Below are 17,009 nucleotides of genomic sequence, written 5' to 3'. Positions count from 1 at the left end.
GTCCCTCTGCACAGTGAAAGTGTAGCTGGGAAAAAGGCTCTGCTCAACCGTGTTTACATTAGGCACACACACACACACACACACACACACACAAACTAAAATATATTTCTGCCACAGAGGAATGTGATCTTCTGCTTTCTGAGTTCAGGAGACAAAATATTTTCATGCTGTTTCTGACCTTTAAGCTGAGCCAGAACCATCACTCAGATACAAATACAGACACTGCTACACACACTGCTGCACAAACTGCTCACATGACACATGAACACACACACACACACACACACAGCAACACTTCTGTTTATGGTAAAGCATCATTTAGTTTATGAGCTCAGTAAGCAGGTTGCACAGCTTACAATGTTTATCATCAAACAACACTGCAGCTAAGCATCGACTGGACAGGGCTGACGTGACCTGATGGATGAAGAGGACTCCTCACCCTCCTCACCCTCCTCAGCCTAATACAGATTTTTCTAATTGGAGTTCAACAGTTAAATACATTTTGCTGCATGTACATTTCTTCTTTGGTGCTTTGTGAGTCAGAGAGCCGTCCACAGACAGACGCTGTTTCTGTCTCTGCAGCAGCAGCAGGCAGAAAAGTCTCCCAGGCCGTCCGTGTCTGTTTATTCCAGCGTGCCGTTGACTGGCTGACGTCAGGTCTTTGGGGCGGCGAGCTGTATTAAACACAGGATGCCATTACACATTCTTTTTACAGCATTATGTAACTGAACTTTTATAAAGAAGCTCTTTGAGGAGCAGCTTGCCACCGGGCAACAATCAGCCACTCTGCTTTCATCTGCTGCACAAACACACTGAGCCAAAAGGTCTGTATCTGATGTAAAGGCTGATAAGACTGAGAGAGGCAGGTTTCATGAAGCTCTCTGAGCCACTGATGCATCATGTGTCCACATTTACAGAAGCAAACACAGTTTTTCTGTGAAACAAAGAAGTTAGGTTTCTACTGATCCTTGTTAAAGTCAGAACCAATCATTTCTCTCCACAAACCAGAAACAGAACTCGTTTATAAAGTGCGAGACACGACAGTGAGCCAGGAAAGTTCTCAGCCTGGAACTCCCAGCACACTTAAAACTCCGACACGGGGCTTGTTCTCACTGCCACTCTAAAATCACTTTCCTCTTTTTCTGCAGCACCTGAGGAACATTCAGTACTGCAGAGCTAATCTGGCTGCTGAACCAGCACTTTGTACCCAAATTTGGTGTAGTGGTCAAGACCACAAGCCACATACAGCCTCACAGATCTGCCATAAGATCCCTCCTCTGCCTTCCTGCTGCCTCCAAATAGTTTAAGACTCTCTTGAGAGCAAAAGATTCCAAACGTGAGGCAATTCCCTGATTCAGATGCCACTTGCCAGCAGTTGTTGAGGTCCTGGTGTGAGTAAAGTCGTAAAGCTCAGCCCCAGAAAACACGCGTGCAGGTTCTGCAGTGAAACCAGCAGCATTTGGAAACAAGAGGGTCTTTGTTGTTTGGTTTCTATTTTTTGGGGAAATTGCTCCCACCTGAGCAGCGCAGAGAGACACTACTGTATTTGTATGTACAGAAGTGATTTTGCTTTGTGTAACAGTTTTGTTTGTAATTTGTACACATCGAATACTCCTGAAATAGTTAAATACTTGTTTGCCAAATTATTTGGCAAATAAATGAATTTCAAAAAGTTGTGTAGACAATGTTTCACAGCAGCAAAGTTTCTGTTCATCTGTCATTTTACATGATGCAGAACAAAATATGTCAGAACAGACTACTGGTGAAATTTCTACATAGTTTTGAATGGGTCACGATCTGGATCATGGTCCCCAGAGGACGAGTCCTAATAATTTTGTGACTTTTTCATGTGGTGCTACCATCATCAGTCCTGTCTTAGTGTCAGTTATAGTATTTCCTCTGTGTGCATGTGTGTGTGAGTGTGTCCTCCTTACATGCTGACATGTCTCTTTCATGTACAGACAGTCCTCACCGTCTTCCAGCTCAGACACAGATCTTCTGTCACATCGAGCAGCTCTTCAGGCCTCGGCAGACCAACGTGGACTAAACACAGACTATTTCCATCCTGGTTAACCACCGTTTCACTCCTTCTTCTCACAACAGAACGGATTTGTGCTGAGTCAGAGCAGAGCAAACCTGTAAAGCTGGAAAAACTCTCTGTAAAATTCTAAATGCGACTCTGCTGTTTCTGGACAAATCTGTACTTTCGTGTTTTTTCTGTATACATCCCACAGTTTGTGCACACACATCAGATCTGTTAGAGAAAAGCCACAAAACATGAATTAAATAATGCTGAAAAAATGTTTTGCTGTGTAACAAGGATCTGCTAACTAGTACTAGTACTAACTTATGAAAGTTGCAGTGTTTGGAAAAACAAAGCAGTATCAATGATTTTCCGGGTGTGGAAACACTCCGAGCCTCACCCACTGTCTCTCAGAATAAAATCATGCATGTCAACATTGAAAAGCACGACAGGAAAAATATTTCCCTTCATTCTGCTGGTTCGATTCTTTGTGCAGTCATGCACCTGTGCTTTCGTGTGAGCACACACAAACACCCACTGAAAATCACACCACCTGTCCCAAATGGTTTCTTATCTGTCTGGTCACGTGCCAGAGAAAGATCTGTCCTATCTCTTGACCCTTCTGACCTCTCAACTTACACACAAACATGCATGCACAAGCCACACACAGAGTCAAAGAGATAGTCTGTTAATTTGTAAAGTACACACACACATACACACACACTTACATGCCTTAATACCAAGTACAAATGTTGCTTCTTCTGTTTCCCTCCTGTCAGCAGAGGCAGGTACATGTTCACACCATCGTCCACGTTTTCGCCCAGTTTCCAGTTTTCAGTTTCCTTTTTTTTCCATATTTGTATGAAGAGCTTGTAGCTGTTGGTTTTATTTGTTTTTGGGGGAGAGAACATCTGCTCCTGCATATTGTGTGTCTGCTGAGGCTTGTCAGGCCCTCCGTTGTTACTGAACTTACCGAGCACAACTATAATTTTATTCTCGCCTGTGTCAACCTGTTCATTCAGCTCTGTGTGGGACAGCTATACACTCTTAAAGCTTCTCTGTGTAAATCTCACATCGGTCAGTTATAAAACACCGTTTGTTTTTTCAATGTTAATATAAAATATAATGTACAAGACATAAATGATGCCAGCACTGATCAGACTGCAGCCTCCAGCAGAGTCTCTGTGCCACACACTGCTGGTTATTATTATATAAGGTGCTTTTCCATTGTGAGCCACTGGATCAGCTTTCGAGAGCCTGATGATCAGACTGAGTCCTGTGCTGTAGGCAGTGTGATTACACACAAAGTCAGTTCAAAGACACAAAGACATTTCACTCTGGGAGCCACAAACCGAGATTAAACATGCATCAGTGAAAACTGAAAACGTCTGAACACATGTTCCGAAGCTGTTTCACTCCGGTTCACAGATCTGTAAAGTTTTGTTTGTGTGCAGATGACACTGTCAAAGAGTGAAATACACTTAAAAATACATGTAAACAGTTAACAGTTCATTCGTTTTTAACACTTTTCAGGGAAGCATGCAGACGAGCTTTCAGCCACGTCTTACTGAAAAGTTTCTGCTGTTAGCTGCTCTTGTCTGAGCCCATTAACCATAACTAGCAGTGGTTTTCCTGTGGTTTCCTTCATGTTTCAGCGTCTTTCTCTTTTCCACTCAGACACACACACAAAAACAGGCTGTTTTCTACACACACATCCCCTCTTTGTCATACCACAGGTCACAAATCTGTGTTTGTGTTTTCACAGAGACTCCAGCTCCAAACCTGAGTAACACTGGAGCTCACAGTCAAATTTGTACTATTTGTAAAATCTCCAAGTTTATTTCACTTTTTTAAAGATCCTCACTTTCATATGAAAATAGCATCTGTAGCTTTAAAAGCAGCATATTGTAGTGAAAAAAGACTAATTGTCCTTAAATGACTGCGTGTAACCTGTTTAAATTTCACAGACCGGGGATTTGTTTTTGTGACCTTACTCTCACTGCATGGGAGGTTTCTGTCTTTGCATCCTCATTGCATCATTCGGTCCAGTCCCTCTCTGCATGCAGCCCGGCCTCCATTAATGTTTGACCGGCGTTGGACTGTGAGCTACACGTGACTCTGAGAGCACATTTCTTGGCTGGAAGTGAAACTATATGAAAAATAAATGTAAACAAATCTCTCGTATATTTTGTAACACTGATTTAACACTGAGTTTCAGGTGAGGTGGGACGAGCGTCAGTGATACTTCGCATGATGCTGAAATTTGTGGCTTATAAAACTCAGCTGCTTTGGTCTGCACCGCAGGTTTTCACCTGCACACTAACGGTGAATGGTGCTGAACTGCAGTTTGTTTTATTCTTAGTTGAAATTCCACTGACATGAAGACAGACAGAAGGAAGAAATGTAAAAAGGAAAAAGGAAATGACAGTGAATGCTACTGTACGTTTGCAAATAGAACAAGAAACAGAACGATGGATATGGAGAGGGTTGGACAGAACGAGGTTGTTTACGGGGTCCATCAGGAAATTACAGGTATTAAAGGAATGTGGTTCCATCAGCCAGCAGGTGGAGATGAGCTGCAGCCTGAGGGCAGGTTGGGTTCAGGATGGAGCCGTCTTTTGAAGCTGATGTGGCCTCAGCTTTTCAATTTTCCACAGTAAAGCCCACAGTGAGGACTGGAGGAGCAGTACGGTGATCTGTAAGAAGTCCTGCGGGTCAGATTCACCTCTGAAGATCAAACTAAAACCTGCACAGATTATCCCACAAACTGTTAGAAAATGAAAAGCACAATGCTCGTACAGTAGCTTGTACAGTACACTGTGCTTCACACCAGCTGTCACTAACTTCCATTTGAAATCTTTCACTCTTTTTGCTACAAAAACTGATCATTTTAATCCGTTTTCACTTGTTTGTCAGTACCAGAGAGGAAAGTCTGTGTCTCTTATCTCTACATGTTCCAGTGATCAGCCTTGACATTTTAGAAACATCAACAAAACTGAAGTCAAGGCCCAAACACAAGCAACAACATCTGAATCCCTCCAGACCCTGTTTATCTGCACAGATGCTGTATTACAGCCGTGGAGGTCAGTTGCTTCAGCCACTGATGCGACGTCTGTTCTGGCCTGTGAAAGTGCTCTGAGTAAAGATTCTTCCTAAATCAGAGACATAACAAGAGAAGCCTGCACGTAAAGAGTTAAAACTCTGATAAAGCAGGAATTCAGGCTGCAGAAGGTCATCCTGGTCCAGCCCGAGGTCTTTCCTCTGTGCATGCCAAAGGGAGGGAGGGAGCATTCTTCCTGCTGAATATGAATCCAGCATGAGCAGTAATTGAAATGCGTTTGAGGAAAGCAAAAGAAAAACACCTTCAGGCAGCTGAGTCTTTTTTTTTTTCTGTGTACATCGTCATTCTAAATGTACAGTGAGTGGAGGGGTTTGCATCATAAACATATACGTCCTGCATTCAAAGTGCAGCAGGTAAAACTGTGTATCTGCATGTTGAAGATGTTCATACACATCTGAGAGTTTCTGTCTGTTAGTGGTTGTATTGGTGGCATCACGCAGGTCAACACACACTGACCAACCGATGACGGGTCACATATTTACAAATATAAACCCGATATACTGTTTTTACTGTTAAGCTGTTACTGAAAATCATTATTTCCTGCTAATGTTTCACAATAAAAGGCCTCAGGGGAAGGCGATACTTCCTCCTTCAACTGCTGTGAGGCTTTAAATGTGAAACAGATGGAGGTTAATGGAGGCAGAGCTGTTTTGTGCTAAACTTACGAGAGCAACAGTAAATCAACATGACAAACAGAAGCATATTTAAAGAAGACATCTAATCAAGGGATTTACAAAATAAAGGCCTTTCTCTTTCTCAAATTCATACTTTTTTTAAAGCCTTTTTTTCTGAGGTAAACAAAGACCCGCCCACTGATTATGTATGTGCATGCATAAGTTATTAATTTAACTCAAATGTTTGTAAACACAGGACTTTTTTTTTTTTTTTTTTTTTTTGCTCCCATGTTTACAAACAGCACTTATGTAATCAAACATGTAACAGCATCATAAACCTCAAATAACTTTTACTGTGAAGTCTGAAGCCTGAGTCACGGTTCAGTCGATCGAGTTACATGTAGCTGGCTCCAATTCTGCTCTTCCTGTTTTTGTGACGGGAGTTTGTTTATATCTGTATCAGTAAGTTTAAATTAAATTTATTCAAACCCTGTTCTGAACATTTTGGACACTGGGAGGTCGTAGAAGAAGAAATGTGTGCTGCTTTAGTTACTGTTAGCTGTGTATTAAAAATGAAACAAACACATATTATGATTTTCTTGATGAGTTGTTCATCAGCAGTTAAGTAAAAAAAAAATCAGAGCTCAGGAGTCGTGAAAACTTTTGCACAAATATAGAAATTTATTTCAGAAAGGGAAATACACGACCGACGTGATGCATGTCGGCAACACACACCTTCAAGTGAAACACAAAACGCTTGGGCGCAGACCTTTCTTCACAGTGAGAGAAAAAATACATAGATCATTTCTAAAGAGAAAAATCTCAGCTCCAGCCACACGTACTGTACACTCATCACAGAATTGCACTTGTGAAAACAAGCAAACACAAACATTCAGTATTTACACCATTTCTTTCCTGACATACCATAACCACAGAACTTTCTCGACGTCTCCCCCGTTCAAGACAACCAATCACGTGCAGAGTCTCTCTTGCGACACATCTGTTGATAGCAGCTCAGTTCCTCAACAAACTTACCTCAAAATTATATCATTCAAACATTTTTTAATCAGACGTGCAATTTACATGGAGGGAAAGAAAGGGCTGCATGACTCTAATTCAAAAATCAAGGCAGTTTTGAATCATGTTTAATTCCGTTCTCATTTGAAGGTGCAAAAGTTTAGTGTGCATGTTTCATTAGAAATGAATCAGCTGTGTTTCCTGTAGCAGAGACGCATTCTGTCGCCATGCACTCCCCATACTTTCCCTTCAATATGAAGGACTTAATCAGCATTTCCACCCCTTCAGCTGACAGACATCACATCGAGAGGGACATCTCAATCAGTGCATATTTAACCAATACATCAGCCCCCCAGAAAGGGTTTTACATGTGCTGATTGTACAGATCAGTCTGTATTTTAGTGGGCAGGCACTCTAAGAAGGCACATTAATATTTTACAAAGGAGGAATACATGAAACACGACTGATTTCCCCCATAAATCCCTCGCTCTCCAAACACAGTTCGTCAGGTCTCTGAGGCCAAACGACCGCGTTACAGCAAAAAGCAGGTCAGTTGAGCACATTACAGTTAGGTTTCTGTCTGGTTTGTGCACTTCCTCTGCTAAACAAGCAGAGTTTGTTTGCTTCAGTTTAGTTTGTGGCTGAGAGCCAGTCCAAACTCCACAGCTGGATTCATACTGAATGCCCTGTCAGTGTCTTATCGTACTTCTTTGCCATTTCAGCAAAAATCCTGATGTTTTCACCAATAAGGCACCGTGTTATCAATCTGGCCCCAGCTCTGCCAGCCGGGAAAGAGTCCGCTGGACATGCGTGGGCTGCCGAACTGGTCGAACTCCATCTCCAGCAGCTTCACGCCCCCGTTTTTCTGCTCTGAAGGCTTCTTCTGCTCAACAGAAGTCGGGGGCGTCACATTGTTGAGGTCCTCTCCGTTCAAGCCGACGTGCTTGAGAACATAGTTCTTGCCGTCATTATTGTCCCAGAAGGTCTGACCCTGGACCTTGAAGCAGATGCAGAACTCGACACGATTCTGTGGTGGGATGTAGGAAGGCAGATCCAGGACGAAGGCAAAGGTGTCAGAATCTTGGCAGCTGTAGACGTTGTTCATGAAGGTGCAATCGACGTCGGTGAAGCTGGTCCACGAGTCGAAGGTGGCGCGCAACTGCACTGACTTCTCAAACCCAATGTTCCGGACCTTGATGGTGCCGGTCAGTGAGCGCTCCTGCAGTGAGCAGTTCTCCAGGCAGACTGAATTCTGTATCAGGCGGTTCCGGAATTCCAGGTAGTCGGCTGAGGGCTGTTGAAAGTCCAGTGCCAGGCTGCGCACTGGGCTGATCTTTAGATCCACTGTGGCTGTTTCCAGGTCTGTCATGTCAAACTGCAGCTCCTCTGAGATTCCCCCACAACGCTTGTTTTGATACAGCTCATCGTCAAACTTGGAGAAGACATGGATGGCAGTGAGTGACATGCCCTTCGTGTCGGCGAACACCACCCTCTTCTTCCCGGCCTTGTTGCTGTTCCAGTTTACGCAGCTGCCATCATCCAGCGCTTTCTGCTGGCTGCTGAGGCAGGGTCGCAGTGGTTTGTAGAGCTGCTGGTTGTGGCCGCGGGCAGTGGACTGGTTGACCCTGTTCTTGGCCCTCTGCAGCTCCTCGTAGGAGCTGAGGAAGCCTCGCAGAGGAGGCGGAGAGTGGCTAATGTAGAATCTCATAGCCACGTCCATCGGCATAACTGGGCCAGGCATCGCTGATGGACTGAAGGACCTGAGCACGCTGAGGGAGGGAGAGGGGAAGGGAAGAAGCGGAGAGAGGGAGGGAGGGAGAGAGAGAGGGAGAGAGAGGGAAATTGAGAGAAAATTTGAGGGTGGTGGAGAGAGAAAGAAAAAGGGGGAGAGATCAGAACAGTGGCTGCTGTATGCAATAAAAAAAAGCAGCTTCCCTCTTCTGACTTTGAAAAAGTTCCGGTTTGATGAAACTTGTCTCTGCAATCAGCAGTCCCAGTCCCAGTTTGACAAGATATGCATCCGGTTTTATGATGACAACTACGCAGATATTATTCACAAATTCAAAATGCTCTGCCTCGAATCGAAATCATACACAGGAAAAAACAGTGATTGGGTCTAACAAGAGACACTTTAACCAACAGTTTCTATGATCCTTACCTTGCAGCACTCATGGAATAAAGAAATAAACAGTTCCGAGGAGAAAAGTGTTTTAAAAGCTGTTCAGTCCTTCTGACTTTAGAGATCTACGGAGCAGCTTCTTCTAAAAGCTCATGCTGTGGTCACACCCCTTTTCGTTCCCCTCACTCTTGCTCTCCTGCCCCTGCCTTTCAGTGACAGGGTTGCTCAGCACTCAGAGATTTCAACTGCCTCATAGAGACAATTTGCATATTCTGTCATATGGTGCCTCACACAGCCAATGAAAATGTGGTGAAATTCCTCGCCAACCAATCAGAGCAAATTTGACCTGGCTGCCGTCCAGCTGATAGGGGAGTGTCGCCTGCATGGGCCTCATGGCTGAGATGCCACAGCCTGTTGCCTCAGCTGCTATTTGAGAAACATTATGGACCCCTGCTGGTGCTGGAGGTGATCTTCAGATTACTCAGTGCAGAGAGCTGCATGAGCCCTCCGGCTCTTCACTATGGCTGAGACTGACTGGGACTGACTGGGACTCCCACAGCTCATCACAGCAGGATTATCTCAGTCCCACTGACTGTGCAGAAAGAAAACTCAAAAACTAAATAAAAAAATGATTAAACAGGTGGAAAAAAGCACAAATATTTTTAATGTCCCAAACCATCTATTATTAAGGAAATAAAATAAAAAAAGAACAGAATTTAGAAGTGGACAGTGCGACCGTGAGATGTCTCTGAGGGAAGAAACAGCTTTTAAAATGTGAAAAATACACCATGCTGACTTTGTGACATTGTGATTTTTGGACTGTGTTTTGAAGAGTGTTACTTAATGAGGGTCGTGACTTGGTCTGATGTGATTTATCTGACGGCTTTTTAACACCTTAGGCATGAATGAAATGATTAATTATGACACTGTGAACTCACAGGATTTTCTTAAAGTCACATTCGATGTGAGAAAACAGCTGTTACTGAAAACTTTAATACATTTAAAATAAGTTTTAAATATGTTCAGTGAAACATATTCATTCCCGACAGAGATGCTATTTTTAAAGTTTATTTGCTCCATTGATTTTCAGCTGCAGGTTAATAATTATCCTCAAAAACAACAAATGGAGTCGACTTCATTTAAAAAGAGGCTGATCAGGTTTTTAACAACCTGCAGAACTGAGTGAACTTAACAGCTCCTCTCTCCTTTTAATCAGAGTGAATTGGTTCTTTAGCACAAGAAGAGAGACTCATCCTGACCACGTTTCTGATTGACGAACAAGCCAAAGAGTTGAAAGCCCAGTTTGTGCCCCCCACAGGCAGCAATGCCCCTCAAATCAAGACAAGAACAAAGTGATCTGAAATGGGGGCAGAGTTTATTGTCCTCAGGGCTCTGTGCTCTCACCATCGAAAACAAATTGTTGACAGGTCTGTCCAACATTGTATGTATTCTGTCCCATCTCATTCATCTGTATGTACCTTCATATTTACAGGACACATCCAGTCTAAGGAATTTCTGACCTTTACAAACCTGCAGGTCAAAGGGCCAGATTCCTCCTTTCACTCCCATTGCTGAAGGGTTTCCCTCCTCGTGCCTCCCGTGCCTCTGTGCACCTCTGAATTATCTACAGGTAGACTTTAGACTTAATGTACCAAACACGCTGCTTTCACATGGTCATAAAGGCAACAGATGTGTTTACAGCCTTGTCTGGCTGTCAAAGGATTTTCAAGATCAAACTCAATATGGCCCCAAGATTGCATCAGAATATCTACATAACAATATTTACAACCAAGTAAACTATAAATGCTATAAAAGGCAATAAAGGTTTGACTTTCAAAACACTGTTAACAGGTTTATATGAAAAGAAACATAAATAAATAAAGTAAATATTATGGTTTTCTTTACTGTTCAGTTTCCATCAGAAACATATTAAATGTAAAATCAGACTATTTTCATACAAACTGATTGTTGCCAGTTTGCTGTTCATGGTCACCTTTGATAAAAAAGATGTGAAGAAGTTAATCTTGGCTGACAGTTTGGTGGACATGTCCTTTTTGCAAGGATCAGTGTTTGATTTTGGTGGCGACGGAAATGTGGGATTTCCAGTCTTAGCTATTGACTCTCGCTGTTGACTCCCTCTGAGCTCTATCATGCAGTGTTCATGTGATCAGACCAAAGATACAAGTCTGGCTTTTCAAAGCAAACCCAAAACAAAGGTCAAACAATCATAGCCAGGCTGCCTCTGTGCGAGGGAGGGGGGGGGGCTGACCTGATGAAACAAAGGTTAAATCAAATGAATTATGAAGGGGGGGGGGGGGGGGGGGGGGGGGGGTGAATATATGGGAGGAGCAGTGGAGCGGCAGCAGTTCCAGTCTCCTCTCTCAGAAGATGTTACCTCACAGTCTGTTGCAGGTCTGTGGTCGTGGCTGTTTATCAGAAACGTTTCCCAACAGGTTTACAGAAAAAGGAATTATCTAACATCTACCATCAAACAAAAGCTGCTGATTGTGATTCCACAAGATACGATAACACAATCATGCATGAATACCATACATACATTTAACCATCAATAAGACTCTTACACAACAATTATTTTTATCTGTTGCTTTTTGCATTTAGTTTATAAACTGACAGTAAAAACTGGGTCAGTCTGGGAGACAGAGGTAAATCAGGCTGCTATGTCCTCACAGACAAAAGCACACGAATCATAATAATATCATAATAATAACAAATCTAATATTAACAACGGTCAAAGATGAGATAAAGTTTAGTTTGGCTTTGTTCTCTCTGCTGGAGCTTTTCACATTTCATCTCTTTCTCTCCCTTTGAATTCAGATTCAGTGACCTTAGCTGGCACGTCTGCTTGTTTACCTATTGCTAAACCTGAAAATCATGAAACAGGGTTGATAAACTATAAAATTAAATATTAGCAATAAGATCAATATTTTTATTTACACTGTTACATCATTGCAACATCCAGATACAATATGCTGAACACAATCAGCAGTGGACTGTACTTACTGTAAATATGTGGAACTGTGAGTTTTATACTGATCTGATGAACTGGTTACTCTGCAGATTCAGTTGTATTCTGATAACCTGTGTGTGTGTGTGTGTGTGTGTGTGTGTGTGTGTGTGTGTGTGTGTGTGTGTGTGTGTGTGTGTGTGTGTGTGTGTGTGTGTTCCTGTTTGGAAATATCAACATTACAACAGAAACCTGACAGATCTGAAGATGACAGGAAGGTTGCAATACCCATGGTAACAGAGAGAGAGAGAGACAGAGAGAGAGAGAGACAGAGAGAGAGAGACAGAGAGAGAGAGAGACAGAGAGAGAGAGACAGAGAGAGAGAGAGAGAGAGAGAGAGAGAGAGAGAGCTTGTGACACCATTGGCTCTTGTGTAATTTCGAGGCTGCCAGTTGGCACGGCTACCGTTCACGTAGCAACCACTCCATGGCCTGCAGACAAAAGAGCTCAGGAGCATCAGGAGAGGTTATCAGGCACCGTGATTGGCCGACAGCTGTCACATGGCTCGGTTTTCTCTCAAGATATTGGCAGCTCTCAGATTATGCATGACTCTATTTCCCATGAGCGCTTAGATCCATTGAGAGTGGAATGTGATGCCAGACATCCCTGCATGAGAGCCAGGGTAAAAATAGTCATGATTCCTTCTATATGTTATTTCATTTCAATTTTCATTTACTCAGGTTGTTGTAATGAGAGTCATGAAGATCCAGTTAGTGGTGAAGGGCAAATAATATCAGATCGAAACTTTCAAGTTTTATTTTTATTTTTTATATAGAATTAGTTATTGATTGGCCTTTCATGCTGGTCAGTATCAGGAAGCAGTTGACCACTTCTAACTGTGTGAGTGGAGCAGTTATAGACGACCTGTCGTCACCGGCTCCGCAACATTTAGAGAAAAGCAACAGGTTGTTTTTTCTTTTCATTTAAAACCAGCTTTTAAGCTGATGACTGATCTGCTGGGTCGCCATGCCCGCCCTCTGGATCTTGGCTGCCATCAGATGCCCACTGGCCCCTGCCTGGTATTTGTCAGGGAGCCGTATCAGCAGCTGGAGGATCCTGTATCAAAGTTCACAGGCTGATATTAAATCAGGGCAGGCTGAAGAATGATACCACCATCATCTCACTGCGTTCATGGCTGCGTTTATGGCATCACACGTGTTTTTCACGGATCTTTCTGAGGCTCTTACACTAAATCATTTCCAAATAATATGTTTGACAGTGTTATGTTTGTCCCAAACCCGGTCTCATCCTTTTGAGGGTTATTCAAATCTTTTCAGATTTTTTTCTGAATTGTTTTCAGGGTTGTTGCTTCTCTTTTCTGCCTCATCAGTGACTTTTTAGGTTGAGGTTTAGCTTTTCAGGCTGTGATTCTGCATTTTAGACTCATTCTTTTCAGAAATCTCTCTGCCTTTTCTGGTTTGTTGCTGAATTTTCAAGGTTGTTGACAGTTTTCAGAGTCACAGCTGATTTTTCAGGACTTTTCAGCATCATTCCATAATTTACAGGGTAATCTCTGACCCGATGTGGTTAGCCATGATTTTTCTGGGTTACTTTACACTTGCACACTAAATATCTGGATTAACCTGATCCAAATCACAAGCTATAAATAAAACTTGAAATCTGTCAAGTGTTCCACAGTGTTCCATTCGAAAGATAAAAACTCCATCCATGAACATCCTTAATCACAGTGGATCTTTTGAGTTTGCAGGAAAAGCTCAGGCAACCACTGAGCTCAGTGTTTTTATTACTTATCAACAAAGCGCTGCCTGAATGAGGTCACACAGGTAAATATGAGCCGCCAGATGAAACACCTCCCGCTGCCTTAATGTTTGTGTCGAGATTGCTGAGACAAAGGAGAGGGGGTGTGTGCAGCAGGAGCCAGCATGCAGCTGCGTGCTCAAGTTTACTATCTCTGATATTTCACAAACTCTGTGAACGTTCAGTTGGCTCCTCACACTCAGTTGACGGTCGACTGCACAGAGAATCTGGGTTTGCAAGCTGACCTAATGTAACCCTGGACCACACCCCCCTGACGCTGCACAGCACACGCCTGCTCTCATGGCCCTGAGCTGCAGCGTTTAGCCCAGTGAAGCGTCTGCAGCTCTTGCCTCACTTGAACCTCAGTCTGAGTCTAACTTTATGGGACAGGTCCAGCCTGACTGGAGGTTTTTCTCATTGAAATTGCTGATGTTGTTGTTCCATATTGTGAATCTGATGTGTGTGACTAAAAACTTTTTCCACCTTTTCTGTTTGTTTGCTTTACAAAAAGGAGAAGCAGGAACCAGAAAAGCCAAAACAGAAAAAGAAAAAACATGTCTCTGAATTTAGTCTTTATTCTGCCTGTGGATGCTTAAAAGTCAAGATCAATCACATTGTATGAGGCGCCTGTACAGTGGAATCTGTTTCGCCCCAACAAACAGAAGCATCCGAGAGATGTCATTCATGTGTCTGTGCTGAAAAGGTCTAATCAGCCGGAATAACTGAAAACACCTGCGCAGGTGTTCACAGTCGTTCTCAGCTGTTTTACTCTGTATTTTTACAGTTGGGTGTAAATTCTGCATCAGGTTTTCATGATAACTAAACTCTGCTGTTTCAAAATAAAGGCAACATGAGAGAAGAATCAGAGCCATGATTGGTGCTCGTCCTGTCTGACATGACTCCACAGAGTTGCACAGCTTTTTTTTACTGTGGCTGACTGAGTTAGTAACTGCAGGCATCAAGAAACACGACTCATGTAAAAATAGAAAGGAGAGCTTTGCCAAAGCTTCTGTGAGGCTCCAATCACAGCCGAAAACTGCAGGGAAACAAAACATATTAATAACAAGCTGCTGACAGTCTGCACATTTCTTCTTCTACTAATTGTCCTGTGAACAGTAAATTCTACACGCTGAGTCCAGTGTGTGCTACACACTGTGTGTGTGTGCACACTGCAACAGCTGACACAATGCTAAAACTGTAACCCTAGGATATTTGTGCAGTTTAAGTCCAGTGCCCCTGGTATGGTTGATGGGTGTGTAGCATGTCCAACTTCCACATGGGAAGGTTACAGTCTGAATCCAGTCCCAAACCATTATTCCTTTATTCAAACCAAGCCAGTCTTTCAATGCCTTAACTCACTGTTTTGGTTGTCTGTCTCTAACTGTACTTTACCTTGACCAGTAAACTTTAACCACCATCATTCCATAACCTTAACCATAGCAGAGCTGTCACGCTTAAACATTGCAGCAGGATTTTTAAAAACAACATTTGCATGGTCAGGGTAAAGTGTGAATATCAGGAATCAAAGAGCATCAGCAGGAGATGTTAGACTTTTCAGGTAGAGTCTGATCTGTGAGCTGCTGCCTCCAACAACGGGATGTGGAGAGTTGACTGTGCTGTATCTGGAGCTTTTAGACATGTTTTTAATTCCAGGGTGGAAGAGTTCAGCCGGGAGGATGATTTTTTGGTGGTTATCTTCTCTCTGTTACTGGAAAATATTTTTTAATAAAGTTAAAGGCAGGTCTCCATAAATCATGCAGTCGCAGCGTGCTGAGATGTATTCCTATCTGACCCAGCAGAGTGGCACATTCAAGCATTGTGGGGAAATGAGGTCAGCCCTACCCACACACACACACACACACACACACACACACATACACACACACACACACACAGAAAGAGAGGGATTCTTACAGTATGTGGACTGTGACACGTACACAGTATTATCTATTGTCCATTTATATACTTGCTCATATTATGTTGGACCATTTTCAGACTTGCCTTTGTCCTTACATACATTCTGACACGCGCACACACACACGCACGCACGCACACACACACACACACACACAGGCAGTGTGCCACCTCAGGCTCAGCTGGTCTTGAAATAGCCAGACTGTAATCTGACTGATGTTTGACTGATGCTGCAGCTTGTGTAAATACCCTGACAACAGCTTGAATGGTGGGAAAGGATCCAGCAGTCACTTCAGTTCAACACAGGAGGACGACGCAAGGTCAACAAGACTGTCTGGTCTGACGTTATCAGAGCTTGAAGGGGAATCTCAGGCAGGTTTTGTGAATGAAGCCAAAGCTAAATTTTTATATAAACCTTCTGTCAAGTTCACATTCAAGGTTGTTTTTGGTGCCGGTGTGTTAACGTTTGTCCATCACAGCGTAAAGTTTTACAGATCAGCTTTGGAAACTAACAAAGAACATGTTCTGCTTGAGTAGAGAACATCAACAGTCACAAAAACTTTGTGACTTTGTGTTAACATTTTAACCACAGTTTGGTTCTCGTGATGGAAACGATGGCCGATCCCACAGTCCAAATTAAACTTTGGACCTGAGTGAAATATCTGTGTGGGCAGAGTTTGGAACTAAATTTGGTTCAGACATTCAAAGTCATGATTCTATTTTCACTTTACCATTTCTTTTCTTTTCCTATCAAGGTTTACCCCTAAGACCCTGAACTGCTGCACATCTCAGTGGCCCTCGTGCTAATATGCTAAACGCTAATATGCTAAACGTTTGCGTGCTACAGCGTGCAATTTAGCATGCTAACATTATAAACATACTAACAGGGAACATGTTAACATCCTGGTATTAGCAAGCTGTCAAACATGTTGCATGGCAGAGCATGTTAGCATGCTAATGGTAGCATTCTAAACTAAATTCATTCCACTCAACATTCAGGACGATTTCTCTCTGAAGGATCTGAATGTTCCAGTGCTGCACTGTATAATTGAAAGTATTGTTTTATTATAGGTCATTTTTCTTTGTTTTGTGTGCTCATCATTAGGAAACTTCATTATTTGAGGCAACTGTTTGAATTCTGTGGGTGACAGTAAATCATCATATCTATGTCTCTTCATGTGTCCTGGTTATATGTAAGTAAACAGACCACAGATATTATGTCATGTTTCTGCTCAGACAGCGTAACTGTAGATTTGACCTGAGCGGCGTGAGATAATTTGTTTGTTTTAAAGTTAATGAGCTGCAGTATAAGTGACTTGTACTCATTTGTCTCACAGAAAGCGATGGAAATGAGGCCAGAATCGGTCGTCGGCTTTGTTTATGATGTATGAGGCAGCTCCTGTGTGAGTCTTTAGCTC

At 42.7% G+C, this 17,009-nt stretch overlaps 1 protein-coding gene across 1 annotated transcript; it reads right to left on the bottom strand.

Moving 5' to 3' along the window:
* Window positions 1–6,419: 6,419 nt before the first annotated feature.
* LOC121189360 (protein phosphatase 1 regulatory subunit 3C-B-like) lies at window positions 6,420–9,120 on the bottom strand. The gene is made up of 2 exons (XM_041049399.1): window positions 8,934–9,120; window positions 6,420–8,544 (listed from the first exon to the last, which is right to left on the bottom strand). Exons 1-2 carry the CDS (start codon window positions 8,945–8,947, stop codon window positions 7,515–7,517), a joined length of 1,044 nt encoding a protein of 347 aa, XP_040905333.1. The 5' UTR covers window positions 8,948–9,120; the 3' UTR covers window positions 6,420–7,514.
* Between the last annotated feature and the right edge of the window lie 7,889 nt (window positions 9,121–17,009).

The sequence above is a fragment of the Toxotes jaculatrix genome, chromosome 11 (genome assembly GCF_017976425.1).
Source record: "Toxotes jaculatrix isolate fToxJac2 chromosome 11, fToxJac2.pri, whole genome shotgun sequence".
NCBI lineage: Eukaryota > Metazoa > Chordata > Actinopteri > Toxotidae > Toxotes > Toxotes jaculatrix.
The sequence above is the reverse complement of the archived record's forward strand: the minus strand, read 5'-3'. Positions and strand labels throughout refer to the sequence as shown.